Source organism: Rhinoraja longicauda, chromosome 2 (genome assembly GCF_053455715.1).
Source record: "Rhinoraja longicauda isolate Sanriku21f chromosome 2, sRhiLon1.1, whole genome shotgun sequence".
In the NCBI taxonomy this organism is placed as follows: Eukaryota; Metazoa; Chordata; class Chondrichthyes; order Rajiformes; family Arhynchobatidae; genus Rhinoraja; species Rhinoraja longicauda.
Window position 1 is genome coordinate 15,583,736 of NC_135954.1, and position 24,077 is coordinate 15,607,812.

Here is a 24,077-nt window from a genome sequence, read left to right on the forward strand (position 1 = left end):
TCAAGTCTCTATTAAATCTCCCCTCAACTTCCGACATTCCAAAGAATGACTTGTCCCACACTGTGGGTTAATTTTATTTGAGCAGGTGCACGGTGAGGGTGGACTTGTGAACAGTCTCACAATGTGGGTGAATTTGTGAACAGACTCACAGTGTGGGTGGATCTGTGAGCAGACTCACGGTATGTGTGGACTTGTGAGCAGACCTCGTGGTGTGGATGGATGTGAGCATCACATGGTGAGTGTGGACTTGTGACCAGACTCATAGTGAAGGTGGACTTGTGAGAAGTCATTTTGAGGGTGGACTTATGAGCCGTCTCAGGGTGCAGGTGGACTTTACTTGTGAGCAGACACACAGTGCAAGTGGACCACTTGTGACCAATCTCATAGTGAAGGTGTAAGAAGGAACTGCAGATGCTGGTTTAAACTGAAGATAGGCCCAAAAAGCTGGAGTAACTCAGCGGGACAGGCAGCATCTCTGGAGAGAAGGATTGGGTGACTTTTCAGGCCGAGACACTTAAGACTGAAGAAGGGTCTCGATCCGAAAAGTCACCCTTTCCTTCTCTCCAGAGATGCTCCTTGGCCCGCTGAGTTACTCCAGCTTTTTGTGTCTATCATAGAAACATAGAACATAGAAAATAGGTGCAGGAGTAGGCCATTCGGCCCTTCGAGCCTGCACCACCATTCAATATGATCATGGCTGATCATCCAACTCAGTATCCCGTACCTGCCTTCTCTCCATACCCCCTGATCCCTTTAGCCACAAGGGCCACATCTAACTCCCTCTTAAATATAGCCAATGAACTGGCCTCAACTACCTTCTGTGGCAGAAAATTCCACAGATTCACCACTCTCTGTGTGAAAAAAAACTTTCTCATCTCGGTCCTAAAAGACTTCCCCCTTATCCTTAAACTGTGACCCCTTGTTCTGGACTTCCCCAACATCGGGACCAATCTTCCTGCATCTAGCCTGTCCAACCCCTTAAGAATTTTGTAAGTTTCTATAAGATTCCCCCCTCAATCTTCTAAATTCCAGCGAGTACAAGCCGAGTCTGTGCATAGTGAAGGTGGACTTGTGAGAAACCTTTCTGTGGGCAGATCCATGAGAAACCTTTGTGAGGGTGGATTTTACAGGTCAGTGTTACAAAAATGCAACATGTCCAACCTTGTGAGTGTAAATTACTCAACGCAAGCTCCCAGGACTACGTGTAGGAATCAAGCTTCGTGATTTTCATTCCAGCTTATCATGCAGGTGACGGTGGCTCCTGTTTGTGTGGTACTGATGTAATCCCTTCTAATAAAGGATTAGACTGCTGCAGAATATGAATCTGGACAGCCATGTAATGGGATAATAAAGCAATAGCTGACTTTTTTAAGGAAAGTAATAGCTGAGTTAAGAAACAACCAAACTATCTCAGACCTTGGGCACTGGGTCATCTGAAGCTGCTGGTGAAATTGTAACTCATATGGAAGTGGCTGATAACGTATCTCAGAGCTGTGTCTGTGGCATGTAATTACTATTGATTTTTCCCCATATTTTTGATGTCATGGTGAAGAGAATGTATGGAACAGTCTTCTGCCGGTGATGATACTCGATGAGTCAGAATTCAAGGTTACAGTATTCGGGCTAGTTAATCAATGCAGTTATTGACCAGGCTCTCTTTTTCAAATGCAGCAGGTTGGGTTCGGTGGCACGCTGCAGTTTGCTTCGTCATTAGGCCGCATTTCACCGTATGGGTCAATGCTGCAGTTGTATAGGGCCCGAGTTCCTTCTGCAGTTGTACAGGGCCCTAGTGAGACCGCACCTGGAGTACTGTGTGCGGTTTTGGTCTCCAAATTTGAGGAAGGATATTCTTGCTATTGAGGGCGTGCAGCGTAGGTTTACTAGGTTAATTCCCGGAATGGCGGGACAGTCGTATGTTGAAAGACTGGAGTGGCTAGACTTGTATACACTGGAATTTAGAAGGATCAGAGGAGAACTTATCGAAACATATAAGATTATTAAGGGGTTGGACACGTTAGAGGCAGGAAACATGTTTCCAATGTTGGGGGAGTCCAGAACCAGGGGCCACAGTTTAAGAATAAGGGGTAGGCCATTTAGAACGGAGATGAGGAAAAACTTTTTCAGTCAGAGTAGTAAATCTGTGGAATTCACTGCCTCAGAAGGCAGTGGAGGCCAATTCTCTGAATGCATTCAAGAGAGAACTAGATAGAGCTCTTAAGTATAGTGGTCAGAGGGTATGGGGAGAAGGCAGGAACGGAGTACTGATTGAGAATGATCAGCCATGATCACATTGAATGGCGGTGCTGGCTCAAAGGGCTGAATGGCCTCCTCCTGCACCTATTGTCTATTGTCTATTGAAAGGTTGCAAAACCCTCGGGAGTCTTGTGAGCCTGCTGCACCCATGTTTACGGGAGGTTGAATCCGCTGGCTGATTCGTTTAACTCCCCTTCTCATACTGACCATTCTGTCCTGGGCCTCCCCCACTGTCAAGGTGTGGTCAAATGCAAATTGGAGGAACAGCACCTCATATTTTGCTTGGGCAGTTTTTAAGCCAGCGGTATGAATATTGATTTCTCTAACTTAAAATAACCCTTGCGTCCCCTCTCTCTCCATCCCTCCCTCACCCTAGTTGTCGTACTAGTCTCACGATGTCGTCCTGTTGAGTTTCACTATAACTCGTTATTATCTAACACACAGCCAACAATGGACAAGTGTGGGCTCGACCTTTTTTTTTAGTTTTAGAGATGCGGCGCTGAAACAGGCCCTTCGGCCCACCGAGTCCACACCAACCAGCGATTCCCTCACATTAACACAAGCTTACACACACCAGGAACAATTTACACAGCCAATTAACCTACAAACCTGTAAGTCTTTGGAGTGTGGGAGGAAACCGAAGATTTCTGAGAAAACCCACGCGGTCACGGGGAGAATGTACACACGTCGTACAGACAGCACCGTAGTCGGGATCGAACCCGGGTCTCCGGCGCTGCAAGCACAGTAAGGCAGCAACTCTACCGCTGCGCCACCGTGCCGCCCTTTCCTTGATCATTGTTACTTTTTGCATATCTCTCATTCATTTGTTCTATATTTCTCTGCATCACTGTCTATATCTCTCATTTCCCTTTCCTCTGATTCTCAGTCTGAAGGAGGGTCTCGACCCGAAGCGTCACCTATTCCTTTTCTCCACAGATGATGCCTGACCAACTGAGTTATTCCAGCTTTTTGTGTCTATCTTCAGCTAATTTATGGAAATTGGTTCCACAGCATGAGTACCTTTACTATTGCAGGCAGAGCTGGCTTGGCAGCACTTTATCCTCTTGAGTCTGAAGGTTGCAGGTTCAAGTCCCTCTCTTGAGACTAGAGCTCAATATTCCTTGCGCTCAATAGACAATAGACAATAGACAATAGGTGCAGGAGTAGGCCATTCAGCCCTTCGAGCCAGCACCGCCATTCAATGCGATCATGGCTGATCACTCTCAATCAGTACCCCGTTCCTGCCTTCTCCCCATACCCCCTAACTCCGCTATCCTTAAGAGCTCTATCCAGCTCTCTCTTGAAAGCATCCAACGAACTGGCCTCCACTGCCTTCTGAGGCAGAGAATTCCACACCTTCACCACCCTCTGACTGAAAAAGTTCTTCCTCATCTCCGTTCTAAATGGCCTACCCCTTATTCTTAAACTGTGGCCCCTTGTTCTGGACTCCCCCAACATTGGGAACATGTTATCTGCCTCAGTTACTGAGGGAATGCTATTCTGTCCAGAATGCTGCCCATTGAATTGGATGTTAAGCGGAGGCCTTTATTCCCTCCCTCAGATGTACATTAAAGATCCCAAGGCACCATTTTGAAGAAATAAAGGTTAATTTATTGTAACTTGCCATGTGCAAATTGGCTACAGTGCTTCCTACTGTTTTAAAGTTGACCACTTTTCAAAAGCACTTCAGTGACTATAAATCACTTCGGGAGGTCTTGAAGCAGAGAAAGGTCATTGAGAAAGGTATGTTTTTCTTAATCTGTTGCCCTGGCACTGCCTGTTCAATGGAATGGGCTTCCTAAAGATTTGTTCAGTAGTTAACTATTGAACGGACAATTAAATGCCTTTGACATATAGTTTCTGTCAGTGCTCTTTACTTTGAAATTGAACAAATTGTATGACCTTTCCTCGAATTAATTCATCTAGTATCTTGCACAACTTGATTCTTTGCCACTACCCTTGTGCCTCTGCCTTAATTATCTTAGTGGCAGGCACAGGAAGCAAATTGCTACCATCCAGAAAAGTTACACCCGAGCGATATGAACATTGACTTCTCCAACTTCAGATAGTTCCTCTGGTCCTCTCTTTCCCCTCCCCCTTCCCAGTTCTCCCACTGTCTTCCTGTCTCCCACTACATCCTATCTTTGCCCCGCCCCCTCCCCTGACATTAGTCTGAAGAAGCATCTCGACCCGAAACGTCACCCATTCCTTCTCTCCTGAGATGCTGCCTGACCTGCTGAGTTACTCCAGCATTTTGTGTCTACCTTCAATTTGCCCCATGAAAACTCTTCTGATCTTCAGAGCGATTACGTCACCCCGTATTCCACCACAGAGTTCCTGTAACCATTCCTTGCACACGTGCCTGTTAACACATTAATTCTCGCACCAGCCATCCACATGAGGGGCGATTTCCAGTAGACTTCTTAGAGGTATGGAAGGAAACCAGGCATCCTACATCATCACTGTGCCATCCTTTTTTCCTACTGAGAGTTGAAGAAAAGCAAGTTGCCTTGAAAGAGTTCAGTTCAGTTTAGTTTATTGTCACGTGTACCGAGGTACAGTGAAAAGTTTTAGTTGCATGAGAAAGAAAGCCCCACCAGAAGGGTTTTCCAAAGTAAATGCAGCACAGAAATGGGTCATTTGTCCAAAGGGTCTGTCCCCATATTTATGCAACGAAGAAACTTAATCCTCCTTTATCTAACCCAGTCTGCTTGTCCTTCTGTTCCTGCCTTGCTTATTTATCTAACTTCTCTAAAAATGCATCAACAATATTTGCTTGAATTGTTCCCTGTGGTGTTCGTTTTTACATTCCCGCCACTCGCGGGGCGAATATTTTTAGTTATTGCTAGTCCATGGACCAATATCTGCAATACTGAAATAAAACAGAAAAGATTGGCCTAATGAATAGGTTATGTCTTCTCCATCTGTTTCATCTTGCCTCCATACAGATACAATTCAATCACAGCTATCCCATCTCTTGTGAGGAATAAACTCCAACTGCAGTATATTTATTTTCTATTGGATTCTTCCAAGCTGTCATGAGGGGCAGTGAAAGTATAAAAGAGACACGTTGTAAGTTCCCAAATATTAGTCATAAAGTCACATAACTTGGAAACATGTTGACCAGGATGTCCTGTCTAAGCTGGTCTTATTTGCCCACACTTGGCCTACTTCCTTCTAAATCCTTCAGGAGAATGGGGTTGGGAGGGAAAAATAGATCAGCCATAATCGAATGGTGGAGTAATCTCGGTGAGCTGAATGGCCTAATTCTACTCCTATGGTTTAACTGAAGATACACAAAAAGCTGGAGTAACTCAGTGTGCCTTTCCCCTGATTCTCAGTCTGAAGAAGGGCCTCGACCAGAAACGTCACCCATTTGTTCTCTCCAGAGATGCTGCCTGCCCTGTTGAGTTACTCCAGCATTTTGTGTCTAACAATAAACTGTGGACATTTTTTTGACTCAATTTCCATGAGATTTATGGCAAAGCACCATTTTTACACTTATCCTGCATTAACCCATTTAACCGTTATGGGGAGAAGGCAGGAAAATGGGATTAGGAGGCAGAAATCAGCCATGATTGAATGGTGGAGTAGACCCGATGGGCCGAATGGCCTAATTCTACTCTGAGAACTTGTGAACTTGTCACGGTATTGGGTTCTTTCTATCACATTTGTTTGCACGAAAGGGAGTCTGCTTTGATGAATTCTTCACTCATCATTATCTGGCTCAGAAACCCAAAGGATGTTGCTATTCACTTCAAGTGCAAGCCTGATAGAAAGTGCATTGTTGTGTGTGTTTATAGTGAGGTCTACCTCTGTGAAAGACTTTGCAATTGCTTTTTACATTAAAGGAGCTGCAGTAATGTGACTGTGAATAGTTGCTGAGTTGTACCAATTTGTAATTAAATTAACTTTCTGCTGAAAAACTCTTGAAAAGTGCTCCCTTGCCATGGAAAGTGGAGTGTTTGAACGTTGGCATTGCGTACAATCCAATCAAACTTAAATGTTAAAATAAAACACAAGCCAATGCAGTATTTTTATTTTTTTTTCTATTTTCCACTCATGACCATGGTTCTTTTGTCGAATGCCTTTCCTTTTGAGTTTGCGGTACGTTCAATCCTACTCGTGTCTGAACGCATTAACTAATCTGGCCTTCCCAAACACCACTGATGGAGTGAAGCCCTGTCTCTGGTGCAACCCTGTGAGTGGAACATTAACTCAGGGTCTTTGGCCGCAGCCCAGGCCATCAGGCAAACCAACCTCCCTTTCATTAACTCCATCTGCACATCACGCTGCCTCGGCAAGGCCACCAGCATAATCAAAGACTAGTCTCACCCCGGTCACTCTCCCTTCTCCCCTCTCCCATCAGGCAAGAAGTACAGAAGTGTGAAAATGCATACCTCCAGATTTAGGGACAGTTTCTTCCCAGCTGTTATCAGGCAACTGAACCATCCTATCACCAAGTCGAGAGCAGTCCTGACCAACCACATACCTCACGCTTGGTTTATCTTTTATCTGACTTTACTGGACGTTATCTTGCACGGAATGTCATTCCCCATGTCCTGTATCTGTACATTGTGGACACTTTAATGGTAATCAGGTATAGTCTTTTTGCCGACTGGATACCACACAGCAAAAAAATGTTTCAATGTACCTTAATAAGGCAATAAATGAAACTATCAAAACTATCAACTATTAAAACTAACTATAAAGCACTTTGCGATATAAATCAGAGAAAACTGAATGGGCTACATCCCTATTTCATCTGTTCATGTGGCTGTTATGAGGCCCATTCTGACTTGTGGGAGAAACTATGTGAGTATTACCACTGCCAGGGATGACCTAAGGAAAGTCGGGTTTCTTCCCCCAAGATATCAAGGGCCAAACTTTCTCCTCGGCAGGGCACCATTCCACACATTATGCATTTTTCATTAACAAGCAACCTCGCGGTTAAAAGCACCAAGTCCTGACCTTGGGTGATGTGAACCGTGCGGAGTTTGCACGTTTTCCCTGCGACCGCATGGGTTTCCTTCAGGTTCTCCGGTTTCAATAGACAATAGGTGCAGGAGTAGGCCATTCGGCCGTTCGAGCCATTCAATGTGATCATGGCTGATCATTCTCAATCAGTACCCCGTTCCTGCCTTCTCCCCATAACCCCTGACTCCGCTATCCTTAAGAGCTCTACCTAGCTCTCTCTTTAATTTCCTCCCACATCCCAAAGACGTGCAGTTTTGTCGGTTTATTCGCTTCTGTAAATTGTCCCTAGTGCGTAGGGAATGGATGAGAAAATGGGATAACATAGACAATAGACAATAGGTGCAGGAGTAGGCCATTTGACCCTTCGAGGCAGCACCGCCAATCAATGTAATCATGGCTGATCATTCACAATCAGTACCCCGTTCCTGCCCTCTCCCCACACACCCTGGCTCCACTGTCATTAAGAGCTCTAAATAACTCTCTTGAAAGCATCCAGAGAATTGGCCTCCACTGCCTTCTGATGCAGAGAATTACACAGATTTACAACTCTCTGAGTGAAAACGTTTTTCCTCATCTCCATTCTAAATGGCCTACCCCTTATTCTTAAACTGTGGCCCCTGGTTCTGGACACCCCCCCAACATAGGGAACATGTTTCCTGCCCCTAGCATGTCCTATCCCTTAATAATCTTATATGTTTCATTAAGATCCCCTCTCATCCTTCACAATTCCATTTTATAAGCCCAGTCGCTCCATTCTTTCAACATATGACAGTCCCGCCATCCCGTAAATTAACCTCGTGAAACTATGCTGCACTCCCTCAATAGCAAGAATGTCCTTCCTCAAATTTGGAGACCAAAACTGCCCACAGTACTCCAGGTGTGGTTTCACTAGGGCCTTGTACAACATAGAACTAGTGGGAACAGGTGATCAATGGTTGGCATGGTCTCAGTGGGCCAAAGTGCCAACAGTATTTCCATGCTGCATCTCTAAGCTAAAAAAATCAGTTTTGATCGTGGTTCCTTTCTTCATATTTTGCAAAAACCTAAAATGACTTGGCATGATCAATTTTCTGTGAAATCCCTGTTTGCTTTAACATAACATTGACACAGTAAAAACCCTCGATTAACCAAAGCTTTTCTAATTCATCCTGGGCCATGGGAAATGGTTTAAATTAAGAGTTTGTTATTTTGAGATCTCCAGTGACATTAACTCATGTAATTGAGAAAGAGAGAAAAAAAAATCAATATTTATCGATGATGGCGGTGAATGGAATGAGCAAAGTGGATCTGACAATTTTTATAACCAAGGCTTTGGAAGTGATTATCATATTAAGTGCTTTTAGATCCAAGTCTGACCTGTGTTCAGCTAGTCAAAAGCTTAAGAATTTAATTGCCATGCAATTTTTTTAGTACTATTTTCTGCTTTTGAAACCTTTTCTAATATGTTTGTGAGATAATTGCGGAGGAAAAATGGCCATTGTTATAATTTTCATTGAAGGTAACTTTGATAACCTTCTCAACCTTCTGCTGTAGAGATGTTGAAATTTAATTACTATTACTGCAGGGCTACATTGGAAAATAGAATAACCCTGCTGATATTAAAATTTGTCCATAATTAGGTTCTGCCTCTGAAAATTGTGAGATGGAGTTTACAAAAGGAAGAAGCATTGATTTTTGAGCTATTCTCTGGGCGAGTTATTTGCTCACATTCAAACCAATGGTAATAAAGTTGAACAGCATCGAAACAGACCCTTTGACCTGCTGCCCATTGTACCCATCTACATTCATCCTATTAGATTATCCATTAATCGAGAAACATAGAAAGTACTGTAGGTGCAGGAGTATGCCCTTTGAGCCAGCCATGGCTGATCATCCAGAATCAGCATCCTGTTCCTGCTTTTTCCCCATATCCCTTGATTCCGTTAGCCCTAAGAGCTAAATCTAACTCTCTCTTGAATACATCCAGTGAATTGGCCTCCACTGCCTTCTGCAGCAGAGAATTCCACAGATTCACAACTCTCTGGGTGAAAATGTTTTTCCTCATCTCAGTCCTAAATGGCCTACCCCTTATTCTTTAACTGTGACCCCTGGTACTGGACTCCCCCAACATTGGTAACATTTTTCCTAAAATCTAGCCTGTCCAATTCCTTAAGAATTTTATATGTTTCTATAAGAACCCCTTTCATCCTAAATTCCAGTGATTTTTTTCAGCGATCTTACCAATTTGGTTAGCCCAATCTCCCAGCCTTTGCAATTCAAGCACCTTAAATATTGTGAGATTATCTGCCTTTTCCACCACTTCATACTAGACTCATGCAACCCTCTGTTGAAAATATTTCTCTTTAGATCCCCTCTCACCTCTGACCTTAAGCCTATTCCCTTTTGTCCCACCATGGGAAAAATATTTAAACTTTCTATCCAATCAATCCCCCCTCATCATTTTATATGCCAGTATCAGGTCAGACCTCAGCATCGTTCTCTCCAAGAAAAACCTCCTCAAAAGCCTCCTGTCAGATTTGTGAGAGATGATCTCCCCTCCATAAAACCATGTTGGCCTCTTCTAATCACTCCCGATCTTTTCCAGTGAACATAAATCCTGTCCCTCCGAATCTTTTCCAACAACTCCCCTAGCATTGAAGTCTGACTCACTGGCATGAAATTCTAGGCTTATCTCGACTGCCCTTTTGAACAAAGCAACAATGCTAACTATCCTCTTGTCTTCTGGTACCACACCTGTAACTAACGAAAATGCAAAAATCTCCTCAGGAGACCTGAGATATATCCCTGTGACCCTGGACATTTATCCCTGCTAAAGTGCTCCAATATTCATACCACTTCTGCTTTCCTGATACTCTGGAATATCAGCCTACCCCCCTCTTAATTCTCCACTCACCAGCCCTTCTCTCTGGTGATTACTTCTGGATAAGTAGTGTACATTTAGGATCTTGCTAATATTGTTGTGAACACCAAGTGAAATAGTGTTTTCCTCTCTTAGTCCCGAATGATCCATCCCTTAGTTCCTGACAACCCAGTCACAGAATCATCTTCTCCTGTCACCATTTGAAAAACGTCCTACTTCTCTATAATTTCTACTAAAGTGGATGACTCAGTTGTCAGTTGTGCTTACTGACAGTGAGTAAGAACATTTAGCAAAAGCTTTGCAATCTGCCATTCTCACCCAAATTTAAAATGTTACTCTTTATTCATTTGCAGGATGTATGTGTTGCTGTCAAATTATTGTCCATCCCTCATTTCCCAACGTTTAAGAAACAGTTAGACAGGTACATGGATAGGACAGGTTTGGAGGGATATGGGCTAAATGGGGACAGGTGGGACTGGTGTAGCTGGAACATGTTGGCTGATGTGTGAAAGTTGGGCTGAAGGGCCTGTTTCCACGCTGTATCACTCTATGACTATAGACAATAGACAATAGGTGCAGGAGTAGGCCATTCGGCCCTTCGAGCCAGCACCACCATTCAATGTGATCATGGCTGATCATTCTCAATCAGTACCCCGTTCCTGCCTTCTCCCCATACTCCGCTAGACTCCGCTATCCTTAAGAGCTCTATCTAGCTCTCTCTTGAATGCATTCAGAGAATTGGCCTCCACTGCCTTCTGAGGCAGAGAATTCCACAGATTTACAACTCTCTGACTGAAAAAGTTTTTCTTCATCTCCGTTCTAAATGGCCTACCCCTTATTCTTAAACTGTGGCCCCTGGTTCTGGACTCCCCCAACATTGGGAACATGTTTCCTGCCTCTAACGTGTCCAACCCCTTAATAATCTTATATGTTTCGATACGATCCCCTCTCATCCTTCTAAATTCCAGTGTATACAAACCTAGTCGCTCCAGTCTTTCAACATATGACAGTCCCGCCATTCCGGGAATTAACCTAGTAAACCTACGCTGCACGCCCTCAATAGCAAGAATATCCTTCCTCAAATTTGGAGACCAAAACTGCACACAGTACTCCAGGTGCGGTCTCACTAGGGCCCTATACAACTGCAGAAGGACCTCTTTGCTCCCATACTCATCTCCTCCTGTTATGAAGGCCAACATTCCATTGGCTTTCTTCACTGCCTGCTGTACCTGCATGCTTCCTTTCAGTGACTGATGCACTAGGACACCCAGATCTGGTTGTACGTCCCCTTTTCCTAACTTGACACTATGATTCAAGTGCATGCCTCTATACCAATAGTCCAAAACTCTGGCTGGTATAACGCTGCTAAACCATTTAACATCCACCTCTGTGCGTACACATACACATTTACTTGAGTACAGGTTTATTTGCTTCTATTCCCCTGTCCTACCCAAGGATATGAAAGGAAATTTCAACTTCAGATGAGATCAGCCAGTTTAGTACAACCTGGGATTAATCTGGGTTCACCTTGTCTCTTGGTCTGTTAAGCAAAGTGAAAATGCAATTTAAATATAGTGGAAATCTTATTTTATTTTTCATTAATAAAAATATTATGAGCAAGCATACCATACTCAAGATATTTAATGAGTTTCTGCCTTGAATTGGAAGTGTGTAATCACTAAATTACACTGAGGGCAAATAAAGGATAATTACTGTGAGGGGAAGAAAATCAGAGCACATTTAGATTATCAGGCCAATATTTGTTCATTGTTCGTCTCATCTTTGTAATTTCGCTCAATGCACTTGACGATCAAACATTGTATTTATCTTTTGGCAAAAACTCTCTTTGTGTCATTATTTACAAAGGGAGTTGTGTGATTTATCAGCTTTTATAATAGATCAGTAGTTATTTCTGGGGAAGGCTTGTATTTTCACGGTGCGCTCAAAGTGTCAGACAATATTCTGACTGCTTTTACTGACGGTGTATGGTAAAATAGAGAAACCTGTCTCTACAGTGTAAACTGCAGTTACAGGAGCAGAATCAGCAACATTCAGCTCATCTTTTCATGACATGTGCAGGGGATGGCGTGGGCAGTACTTGGTATTAATGCATGTTTCCACGTAGATAGGAACGCTGGGAGCAAATTAACGCCATGTCGCGTGCAATTAATTAGCGCAGAATGTTTGTATAATTTAAACATAATTTATTCGGATCATTGGAGTCAACCCTCCAACTATGCAGCAGCACGTACTTTGCAGCAGTACGATTGTGTCAATAACCTGGTTAATAGTTTAATACTACACTTGGAATGGCAATGAAATATTATTAATCTGTATCCTCAGGGGTTGGAATATGAAAGCGGTAAAGTCTTATGACAAATGCTCTCGGCATTAGTGAGACCACATCTGGGAGTATTGTACACAGTTTTTAGTTCCCCTACATATGAAATACAGTAGCCTTAAAAAAAAAAGCATATTGTGCGTACTGTCCTCCCTCTCCGTAACAATATCCAAGATGAGTTTCTGATGGATCATCTCTAAACCGAGTGAAAATATACAAAGTGACCACCTGACTGATTGAGCTCGGTACCCGGATTTGCCCAGAATCTTTCGTATTCTTAGCACCACCTAACCTCTAAACCCGTGAAATAAGTGGTAGCCGTCTGATAAGAAGTGAGCGCATAACAGTCCTATCAATTCTTAAATGGTTTTACTTCGAGTGGGGCATGAAACCTCAGAGGGTGAAATTGCCTTTGGTTTGATTTTTCCTTGTGTATTCAGGCTCTGAATCCACTAAGGAGGAATCAGATTAAATCACGAAAAACGATTAAATTGAAGATTTACAAAAGCAGAATGTTTTTAATGGATTTCACTTAATATCTGTGTTGAAGTTCAGAAGTGTTTACCAATGGACTCTCAGATTTTACAGAATATTTGGTGTATTGGACCCTTTAGCACCTGTGGAATGAGGTAATTTTCGATGTTTTGTTGGTTAGGGTTGGTGGCAAAAATGGACAGGGCAGTTTTCTGTGGTATAGGGGTCATGGGCAGGGTCATGATTGAGGAGTTCTTCCCGTGTTGCTACCAGTGGGGGTTGACTGCCTATCTGTCCTTGATTATTCCATCTCCACTCTTGATTCTCAGTGGGGTGGAGAACGTCGTTGTCTGGGTCGTAGATGACTATGACAGTGTTGAAGAATGAGTGGACCGCCATGCTCATCAGTGAGCTACCCTCTTTCTAACCACCATTGGTCTTTTTAGGTCATGCCAACCTCATCAGTTGAGCTACACCAGTTCAAACACCTCGCCAGCTCATTCAGTGAAGGGTACCAAGAGGAAGGTACTTGCACTTAGTTGCCGCGAAGACTGAGATCTTCTATCAACTGCCCTTGTTGTACAGTGCACCTGCACACCCTTTGGTCAGTTGAGGAAAAGGGTGTTTGAAGAACAAGACTTCAAACATTCTACAATGACCTTCCTATGTGCTTCTGAAACACAAATTGCTTACAGCATGTACCTCAAAGCATTGGAGAGAAACCACCAAGGCTTTGCAAAATCCTCCAAGTTCACCAGCAGACGAAGTAAATCAAGTCAGTGTCTGTACCCACGCCAATGTCCCCACCACCAAAACTCTATGAGCAGCTCACATCATTTGCACGCCCAACACCAACTCTCCAAAACAGACCGTCAACAGACAGAAAGTAACGTGGCAGGTTGCCAGGTGGAGAAAGGAAAATCCTCTGTGAGAAATTGTAACATCTCCTCCAACTTTTGCGAACCTCTGGCCCAGAATGCTCAAATTAATGACCAACATTTGAGATGGCATTAAGAACCTTGCATCCTTGCGCATGGACCACCCCACTTCCGATATTACTTATCATCTGCTGCAATTCCAGGAGCAGAATTAGGCCATTCAGCCCATCAAGTCTATTCCGCAAGTCAATCATGGCTGATCTATCTTTCCCTCTCAATCCCATTCTATGTTCTCCCCTTGGCCGCGTGGATTTTCTCTGAGATCGCTTTCCTCCCACACTCTAAAGACGTACAGGTTTGCAGGTTAATTGGCTTGATGTAAGTGTAAATTGTCCCTTGTGTGTGTAGGGTAGTGTTAATATGTGGGGATCGCTGGTCGGGGTGGACTCACTGGGCTGAAGAGCCTGTTTCCGTGCAGTATCTCTAAACTAAACTAAACTCGTGTCCATTCCCTTTATTCTACATATCCCTCTCACATCTACTGAAAACTAAATTACATTTCTTTCCTCCCAGTTACTGACTAAGCAAAGCACTGACTATTTCTCGTTCTGCGGTCGCTGTCTGACTTGCTGAGTTGTTCCAGCATTCTGAAATAAAATCTTGGCTTCAATCAAATTTCCTCAAACTCAACTGCAACAAATCTGAAATCATCATCATTGGTCCAAAAACGCTCACCAAATCCACCCAAAACTTCATCCTCAATATTAATGGTCTCCCAGTATCCACCTCCCCTCCACATCCGGAATCTTGGAATCATCTTTGATCAAACCCTCTCCTTCGACAAACACATCAAACACATCACAAAGACAGCCTTCTTCCACCTCAAAAACATTGCCCATCTCCGTCCATCCCTCTCCTTCACAGCTGCAGAAACCCTCATCCACGCCTTCATCACCTCCCGTCTGGACTACTGCAACAGCCTCCTCTATGGCTCACCCTCAAAAATCATCAGTAAACTTCAATACATTCAAAACTCCGCTGCCCGTCTACTCACCCACTCCCCGATCCGTGACCATATCACCCCCGTCCTTTACAAACTCCACTGGCTCCCCATCCCCCAGAGAATCCAATACAAAATCCTCCTCATGACCTACAAAGCCTTCCATAACCTGGCCCCATCCTACCTGACTGACCTCCTCCACAGGCACACTCCCACCTGCACCCTCCGCTCTGCTGCTGCCAATCTCCTGTCCCCCCCCCCCATCCGGACCAAACTCAGATCCTGGGGGGACAGGGCTTTCTCCATCGCTGCTCCCACCCTATGGAACTCACTACCCCAAACCGTCAGAGACTCCTCCTCACTCACCACATTCAAAACCTCATTGAAGTCTCACCTCTTCAGCACTGCCTTCAACCACTGAAGGTCACCTCATCTTCTGTCTCCTTTCTCTGTTCGTTTACTTATTTATCTATTTATTCACTTCTCTATGTTCTAGAAATCCCTGTAAAGCGTCTTTGAGTGTTTGAAAAGCGCTATATAAATGTAATGCATTATTATTATTATTATTATTTTCTATTTTCGTTTCAGATTTCCACCAGCTAGTTTTTTTTTAAATCTCCATTTCCTACACTACAGTCTTTCTGATATATCTGCTCTGAAAAAAAAACAAAATAATTGTATCTGCCAAAGAAATGGATGCATCTAAATTTTGGAGCAATGATGAGAATGGTTGAACTAAAAAATGACACTGGAGTTCTATTGAGAAAATGAGGCTGGATTCAGGCATATGGTATATGTAATACCAAACTTGTTGATGGGTTTGCATCTGAACTCTAGTCCAGTGTAGCACTCACATCCATTTTCAAGCTGTAGTCACTTTGATATTGGCTCAGTCAGAGGTGATCGAGGTGATCTAAAAGAAAATAAGGAGTTCACAGAGAATATTTCCAAATGTCAGGATGTTCCAAAGCAGTTTTAGTCTCTCTTGAAATGTAGCAGCCCATTAAAACGCAGCAGTGAAATTACAGCCAGTTTTTATTAGTGTGTGAGGTTTTAGTGATGATGCTTCAAAAGTACCATTAACTATGAGACATATATATAAATGACTTGGGCATAAATGAGGATGGGTTGATTAGTAAGTTTACAAATGACACCAAGATTGCTGCCGTTGCAGACAGTGAGGAAGGCCATTAAAAGTATATGGCGGGATATAGATCAACCACAGAAATGAGTGGAGAAATGGCAGATGGATTTGTGCAGCATCTGTGGAGAGAATGGACAGATGATATTTTGGTTCGGACCCTTCTTCAGTCTGAAGAGACGTTCCAAGCCAAATCAGGACATAAATCTCTTGAGATTATTATGATTCTGCTGCATGAAATGCATTATTTAAAATAATTCTTGCTTGTATAATGTCTTTAATATATTATACTATCCCTATGCACTTCAGGCAGACAGAAAAAGTTGGAAAAACGCAGCAGGCCAAGCTGCATTTGTGAACACAGAAGGGTGATTACCATTTTGGGTTGAGATCCTGCATTCAGTCCCGATACAGGGTCTCGACTCAAAATGTCAACCGTTCTACAGCCTCCACAGATGTTGTTTGAAGCACAGAGTTCTTCCAGCAGTTTGTTTTTGTTTTTTTGCACACTATTAATATGCTTTGCCAAGATTTCACCCATAACCTATCAGCCAATGATTGCCTGATGTTATCTATAGTTGCAAAATAAAGAAGTTCCATTTATGTCTTCACGTTTAGATTTAGATTTAGATTTAGAGATACAGCGCTGAAACAGTCCCTTCGGCCCACCGAGTCCGCGCCACCCAGCGATCCCCGCACATTAACACTATCCTACACACGCTAGGGACAATTTTTCCATTTTACCCAGTCAATTAACCTACATACCTTTACGTCTTTGGAGTGTGGGAGGAAACCGAAGATCTCGGAGAAAACCCACACAGATCACGGGGAGAACGTACAAACACCGTACAGACGGCGCCCGTAGTCAGGATCGAACCTGAGTCTCCGGCGCTGCATTCGCTGTAAGGCAGCAACTCTACCGCTGCGCCATTGTTGGAATCATAGATAGAAGCAGTGCATTTCATAATTCCATTATGTTTTATTCTCCCCACACACTCATCAACCCCCCCAACCCCCCCCCCCCCCCGATTCTACCACTCACCTTCCCACTCAGGACAGTAACATAACACCTTTGGGAAATGAGAGAACCCCAAAGTACCGCGAGGAAACCAACACGGTCACAGGAAGAACAGGAAACCAGCATCTGCAGTTCCTTCCTGCACAATAAAGTAATCACAGTGTATTAATTAGTACTTACTAAGAAGTACATCATGGAAACAAGCCCTTCGGCCCACCAAATCCATGCCAACCATTCATCACCTGTTCAATAGACAATAGACAATAGGTGCAGGAGTAGGCCATTCGGCCCTTCGAGCCAGCACCGCCATTCAATGTGATCATGGCTGATCATTCTCAATCAGTACCCCGTTCCTGCTTTCTCCCCATACCCCATTCACACTAGTTCTGTATCCCACTTTCAAAACCAGTCACTGCACATTTGGGCAATTTACTGCAGCTAATCAACCTCCAAAACCCATTGTGTAAACTATTCCCGAGCCCCTGTTCCTTTATATTCTCACTAAGAACATAGAATGAGAGATTCTATGGACAACTCTGTCTCATTATCTTACTGTAAGATTGCTTCCAGGGTAGATAAATGGAGGAAATAAATGGATTCCTCACCGGGAAAGATTTAAATTATATTGCCGCTGCCATGGTTACAATGAAAGATGTTGATCAAACACTATTTCTTCCATTTAGCTAAATATAGTGCTCTGGCAGAGTGAAATTAAAGTTGTTTTATAATTGCCTTCACAAGTAGTCAATATTAATGTAACCTATTTAAGCTAACAAATTAAAGCTATTTCTTTTTTTCCCCCCTCAAATGAAATCTGTTCCATGCAGCCAGTAACTAATAATCTGAATAACATGTTTAGGCCACGACATTTCCTTCTGTAAATGCAGCTCTTTTAGTATTAGCAATAAACGGGTAATTGTTGAGTTCAGAGTTGTGTGATTGATTCCTCTAGGTTGTAGCTTGGTTAACCAGACCAAGCACTCTAGAAAGAATAGTAATGCTCAGCTGAGTTCTGGTTTGATGAGTTTGTTCAGTTCTTCACCAAGGGATTACCTGAGGTGTCCAGTAAGGTTGCCTCTCATTGCAGATATGTTCAATTACATAAGACCGAGGTTGATTGCTGCTTTTGTGGGTTCAAACCTGTTTCAGACAACATAGAGACAAACAAAACATATAAAATTCTTAAGGGGTTGGAGAGGCTAGATGCGGGAAGATTGTTCCCGATGTTGGGGGAGTCCAGAACCAGGGGTCACAGCTTAAGGATAAGGGGGAAGTCTTTTAGGACCGAGATGAGAAAACATTTCTTCACACAGAGAGTGGTGAGTCTGTGGAATTCTCTGCCACAGAAGGTAGTTGAGGCCAGTTCATTGGCTATATTTAAGAGGGAGTTAGATGTGGCCCTTTTTGCTAAAGGGATCAGGGGGTATGGAGAGAAGGCAGGTACAGGCTACTGAGCTGGATGATCAGCCATGATCATATTGAATGGCGGTGCAGGCTCGAAGGGCCGAATGGCCTACTCCTGCACCTATTTTCTATGTTTCTATGTTTCTAACCCATTCAAGACATGTTAGATTTTAGTCATACAGCATGGAAGCAGGCCCTTCGGCCCAACTTGCTCAATCTGACCAAAAGCCTCTTCACTGGTAAAATCAGATAATCCACTGAGCCAAAGGAAGAGACCTTTTGATGAGTGTTCAAGGAGGGTCTATTAAACAGAAGAGAAAGTTAGGAGATTTAAGTAAGGACTCCAGAGCTCCAGGTAGCCTTTCCAGTGATTGTTCCAGTGTATCCATTGTTCAAGATGTAGACTCTTATACATGGCAAGACCAAATGCAGACTGGGCGATCGTTTCACGGAACACCTTTGTTCAGCCCGCGTGGACCAACCTGATCTCCCGGTTGCTGGACACTTTAATTCTTCTTCACATTCCTACACTGACCTTTCTGTTCTCGGTCTCCTCCATTGTCGGAGTGAGGCTAAAGGCAGATTGGAGGAACAGCATCTCGTATTTTGCTTGAGCAGCTTACAGCCCAGTGGTATGAATATTGATTTCTCTCACTTCAGGTAGCCCCGGCATTTCTTCTCTCTCTATCCTTCCCCCACCCAAGTCGCACTAGCTTCTCATTTTCACCCTACAAACAGCTTACAATGGCCTGCTTCCTTTATCATCGTCACTTTTTTGCATATCTTCCATTCATTGTTCTTTATCTCACCACATCATCGCCTATATTTCTCGTTTCTCTTATCCGCAACCAGTCTGAAGAAGAGACTCGACCCGAAACGTCACCCATTCCTTCTCTCCAGAGATGCTGCCTGTCCCGCTGAGTTACTCCAGCTTTTTGTGTAAATCTTCATGCAATTTTAAGGTCCCCTTACTCTTTCCTGCTGAAGTATCCTCCAAACATTGCTAATACCTGAGCCTCTGATTTTACCATCTGAAATTTGGGGTGTAAAATATTTTTCTCATAACTTTTCTGTCCATCTTTCCTGAAGTCAGCATGAATTGGATATGATAAAACTTACTGGAAATGTGAAGCAGCTGATGACCAGGTGCTAAGTCCAAATGCAATGTCATGCAAACATTTCAAACATTTCTCCAGCACAACCTTGATTATTTTGTTTTACCTACCTGAGACATTGTTCATTTTGTCACACAACACTTGATGCATCTCACCTTTTATACGAGGGATCATATTTAATATCCTTCCTTATCTGTACTGCAACTGAGTGTCATGTCCAGAACTGAGGAGCTGGTAGAAGTTTTATATTTTGGATGATATTTTTTAAATTTAGTTTTCTGTTTGCTCTCGCATCCAGCCATGACAGATCTGAGAGAATTAGTTGTATTGATCATTAAATTATCCCAACTTTATTAACAGCAGTGGATGTTATTTGTAACATCTTTTCCTGTGTGGCTAATTGGCTGCTGAATTTTCTCCACTGCAGCACTGACAATCACGAAAGACACTGTTTGCTTGCAAGATGCGTAGGAAACAAACTGCAGATGCTGGTTTAAATCGAAGGGAGACATAAAATGCTGGAGTAACTCAGCGGGTCAGGCAGTATCTCGGGAGAGAAGGAATGGGTGACGTTTCGGGTCGAGACCCATCTTCAGACTGAAGAAGGGTCTCAACCCGAAACGTCACCCATTCCTTCTCTCCCGAGATGCTGCCTGACCCGCTGAGTTACTCCTGCATTTTGTGTCTACCTGTTTGCTTGCATGTCAGTTTTATTTTTCAGAATGAAAGTTTTGCCTTTTTATTCCTGCAAATCTTTGGAACATTTCGCTTTGTAACAGTTGCAACCATCCTGCAGCCATCATTTATACAACTTTCTGTTTAAAAAAAAAAATCTAATACAAATGCATAATTTGCGAATGAATGGGATTTGATTAATGGGGAGGCTGCTTTTAAGGATCTGAAGTTCTTTGAACATTGCGGGTCGTCGATTTTTACTGTGTTTCCTTTCCCCCTGCTGTCTGGCTTTCATGCACTACCTCAGTAGAGATGGCATTTTGTGCCATCATGTTGTGTCACCTCTTTAGTGATGCCTGGGAGACTTTACAGTCAAAACCATTTTTCTCACCCTATCTTAGCATCCAAAATCATTGACCCTCCCCTTAATGGTTCAGTTCTTAAGTGCAGAGAAAAAGATCATAAGTGATAAGAGCAGAACTAGGCCATTTGGCACATCACGTCTAATCCACCATTCAATCATGGCTGATCTATCGCTCCCTCCTAACCCCATTTTCCTGCCTTCTCCCCATAACCTCTGACACCTGTTCTAATCAAGAATCTTTCTATCTTTGCCTTAAATATATCCACTGACTTGGTCTCGACAGTCTTCTGTGGCAAAGAATTCCACAGATTCACCACCCTCTGACTAAAGAAATTCCTCTTCATCTCCTTCCTAAAAGAACGTCCTTTGATGCTGAGGCTACGACCTCTAGTCCCAGACTCTCCCACTAGTGGAAACTTCCTCTCCACGTCCACTCTATCCAAGCCTTTCAGTATTCTGTACGTTTCAATGAGGTCCCCCCTCTAAAGTCCAGCGAGTACATGCCCAGTGCCGACAAACACTCATCATAGGTTAACCTACTCATTCCAAAGGTTCATTCTCGTAAACCTCCTCTGGACCCTCTCCAGACCCAGCACATCCTTCCTCACATCCTCAAGCGGCACGGTGGCGCAGCGGTAGGTTGCTGCCTTACAGCGAATGCAGCGCCGGAGACTCAGGTTCGATCCTTACTATGGGCGCCGTCTGTATGGAGTTTGTACGTTCTCCCCGTGACCTGCGTGGGTTTTCTCCGAGATCTTCGGTTTCCTCCCACACTCCAAAGACGTAAAGGTATGTAGGTTAATTGACTGGGTAAAATGTAAAAATTGTCCCTGGTGTGAGTAGGATAGTGTTAATGTGCGGGGATCACTGGGCGGCGCGGACTTGGTGGGCTGGAAGGGCCTGTTTCCGCACTGTAGAATCTAAATCTAAAAAAATATGGGGCCCAAAATTGCTCACAATATTCCAAATGCGGCCTGACCTGCGCCTTATAGAGCCTCGGCATTACATCCCTTATAATGCCCAAAAATATATAACAAAATAGATCTGACCTTGGTTAAATCATCAGAGAGTTGATAACCTCTTCACCCGTTGGATGCTGCCTGTGCATTGATCTAGCTAGAAAAATAAAAGGCGAGAGTGGGTGGGTGGTGGTAAGGATAGGAGTATGTGATCGATTATTTATGTGATATGAAAAATACAAAGTGACAGGTGCAGCAGCTTTGTAAATGGTATGAGGCAGTTTATGCAGTGTTTTTAACAAAAGTCTTTCGGAATGTTCTTGCAAAACTGACTGCAGGAAAACTTCACAGAGCAGAACTTTTGTGCTCAATGGCAACACAGAGTTTAATGGAGCCCTGGTGAATTGTGTAACTTCAGGACCACTGGAGAATCTCCGGGAAAGCAAGCTGCGTGCATCTAGAACGTGGTGTAAATCGCAGGCCTGCAGCCATTTCTGTGTCAGTGCTTTCATTATAAATTCCTATATCCACATTCATCAGGAAAACCCTTGCATAAAGTCATGCCACAATTTACATTCCCCTTGTCTCACCTCCTCCATCTTTGCCACCGTGGACTGGTGTACCAAATAATTAGCAGAATTGGCAAGTATACTTTGGTAATTTCAGTTAAAAATTGTGGATATAGAAATTACCAATAGAAATGTAAAATGAGAACAGCATGCCACTTTAAAGTGGGGACGGAATTATGTATCTGTACTCTGATCCAGTTTTCCGCAGGGTACCCAGCACATAAGTAAGCACAGCAGTTTAAAATGGCAACAGAGGGGACAGACATTGCAGCAGCCTTCAAAAAGTTTGTAATTGATTTGAAGCCTATCTTAGACTCTCTGACGTCATTTTTGGAGCAGCTTTTAACCTGGTGTGATAGATGCAAAGGCAGGAAACAGCATGGGCCAGTGGGGATGGGCAGTGCTCAAAGATGCCCTGCTTGATAAGTGATGAAGTGAAGGTGGTGCTGTATGACTTGGGTGTGAGGAGGGTTGCTCTGTTTGCTACTCCAGAGTTCAACAAAGCAGCATACCCTGCAGGAAGTGGCGGTCAGGCCCAACCCAGCGTGCAGTACCTGAAACACCAGGGAAGAGATGTGGGAGAAGATGGCACACCTTAATGAAGCTGCCAAGGTAAGCCTTCCCAATTTACCTGGTTAATGGCCCTATTTGTATACTACAGCGTATTGCCAGGTAGCCTATTGCAAACCTCCCGCTAGCCTGAGTCACACCCTCACATTTCCTTGCAATGCTTTGAGTGTTGACTATGCATGTGTGTAGCACTACATTACAGCTGCAACTTATAATTGAAAGTGTCGGCATGCTCACAACTTCTAATGTTAAAAGCATTTTTAATCAACTTGGCTGCATTGTAAATGGCGCTTGATGACCCCACTTTGGGTTGCAGTCACGGTATATGTGACATTATTTAACATCACCTTCCAGACACAGCCACCTCCAGTGGGTCCAGACAGGAGAGGGCTGTGTGCTGCTCTAATCAACTAACACAAAAACACCATTATGTGTTCTTTAAGATGGTGACCTTGAAACAGTGGCAGAAGTGATAGGAGCAAGTGAAAGTATCACAGGGGGAGACCTAACACTGTTACCAACATTAAAAATAATCCAAGTGATAGTCTCACAAGTGGAGTCAGTATTAGTTATGGGGGAGAAGGCAGGAGAATGGGGTTAGGAGGGAAAGATAGATCAGCCTTGATTGAATGGTGGAGTAGACGATTGGCCGAATGGCCAAATTCTACTCCTATCACTTATGATCTACTTATGATCTTAGTCATTGAAGGGGCTGAACAATATCGTTGTGTGTTAATAGTCCCTGCTATTTACGGGTGCTACTCTCAGATACTGACAAAGAGCATGAAAATAGGCTCCTTGAATTCCCCAACAACATTCTCCAACAACAATTCTCCAACATTGAATTCTCCAATTTTAGGAAACCTCCAACAACACCCCTCTGGTTCCCTCCCCTCCCCCTCCCCCTCCCCCTCCACTTACATTCCTTTTTCCTGGCTTCACTATTCGAAACTGTTCAATCCTTTCGCCTCACGCCTTCTTTTTCTTTATCCCTGGTATTTGTCCAAACATCTGGCTATCAAAAACTTCCCGTGCCTGTGTTCACCTACTACCTGCCACTCTTTGTCCAGCTCTTCCTCACTGCCAGTTTTCCTCCCCCCTCCTCCTCCCAGAATCAGTCTGAAGAAGGCTCATGACTCAAAACATCACCTGTCCATGTTTTCCAGAGATGCTGCCTGACCAACTGAGTTACTCCGGCATTTTGTGTCATTTTTTATAAACCAGCATGTGCAGTTCCTTCTTTCTGCATGGAAACAGGCCCTTTGGCCCAACTTGTCCATGTCGTCCAAGTTGTCATTCTGCACTTGTCCCATTTTCCTGCATAATCCCTCTAAACCCTCCCTTTCCATATATTTGTCCAAAGGTCTTTTGAAAGTCACAATTGCATCCGCTTCTGTGGCTTCATAGCAAAATAGCTTATTCCAGATCCTGACTAACCTCTGAGTGGAAATGATGCCCGTGAAGTCTCTCTTACATCTC

The 24,077-nt window shown here is 43.5% G+C and overlaps 1 protein-coding gene across 10 annotated transcripts in view; it reads left to right on the forward strand.

The window, feature by feature from the left end:
* The window catches only part of ctnnd2b (catenin (cadherin-associated protein), delta 2b), a 775,275-nt gene that overhangs the window by 561,506 nt on the left and 189,692 nt on the right, over nt 1-24,077 (forward strand). For 7 of the 10 annotated variants that reach the window (XM_078415264.1, XM_078415320.1, XM_078415282.1 and 4 more), the window contains one exon: nt 22,521-22,640. The exons of 2 other annotated variants lie outside the window; for them this stretch is intronic. In XM_078415264.1, coding sequence (XP_078271390.1) covers nt 22,521-22,640 — 120 coding nt within the window. The remainder of the gene's footprint in view (nt 1-22,520; nt 22,641-24,077) is intronic. One more of the 10 variants, XM_078415272.1, reaches the window with a different exon arrangement.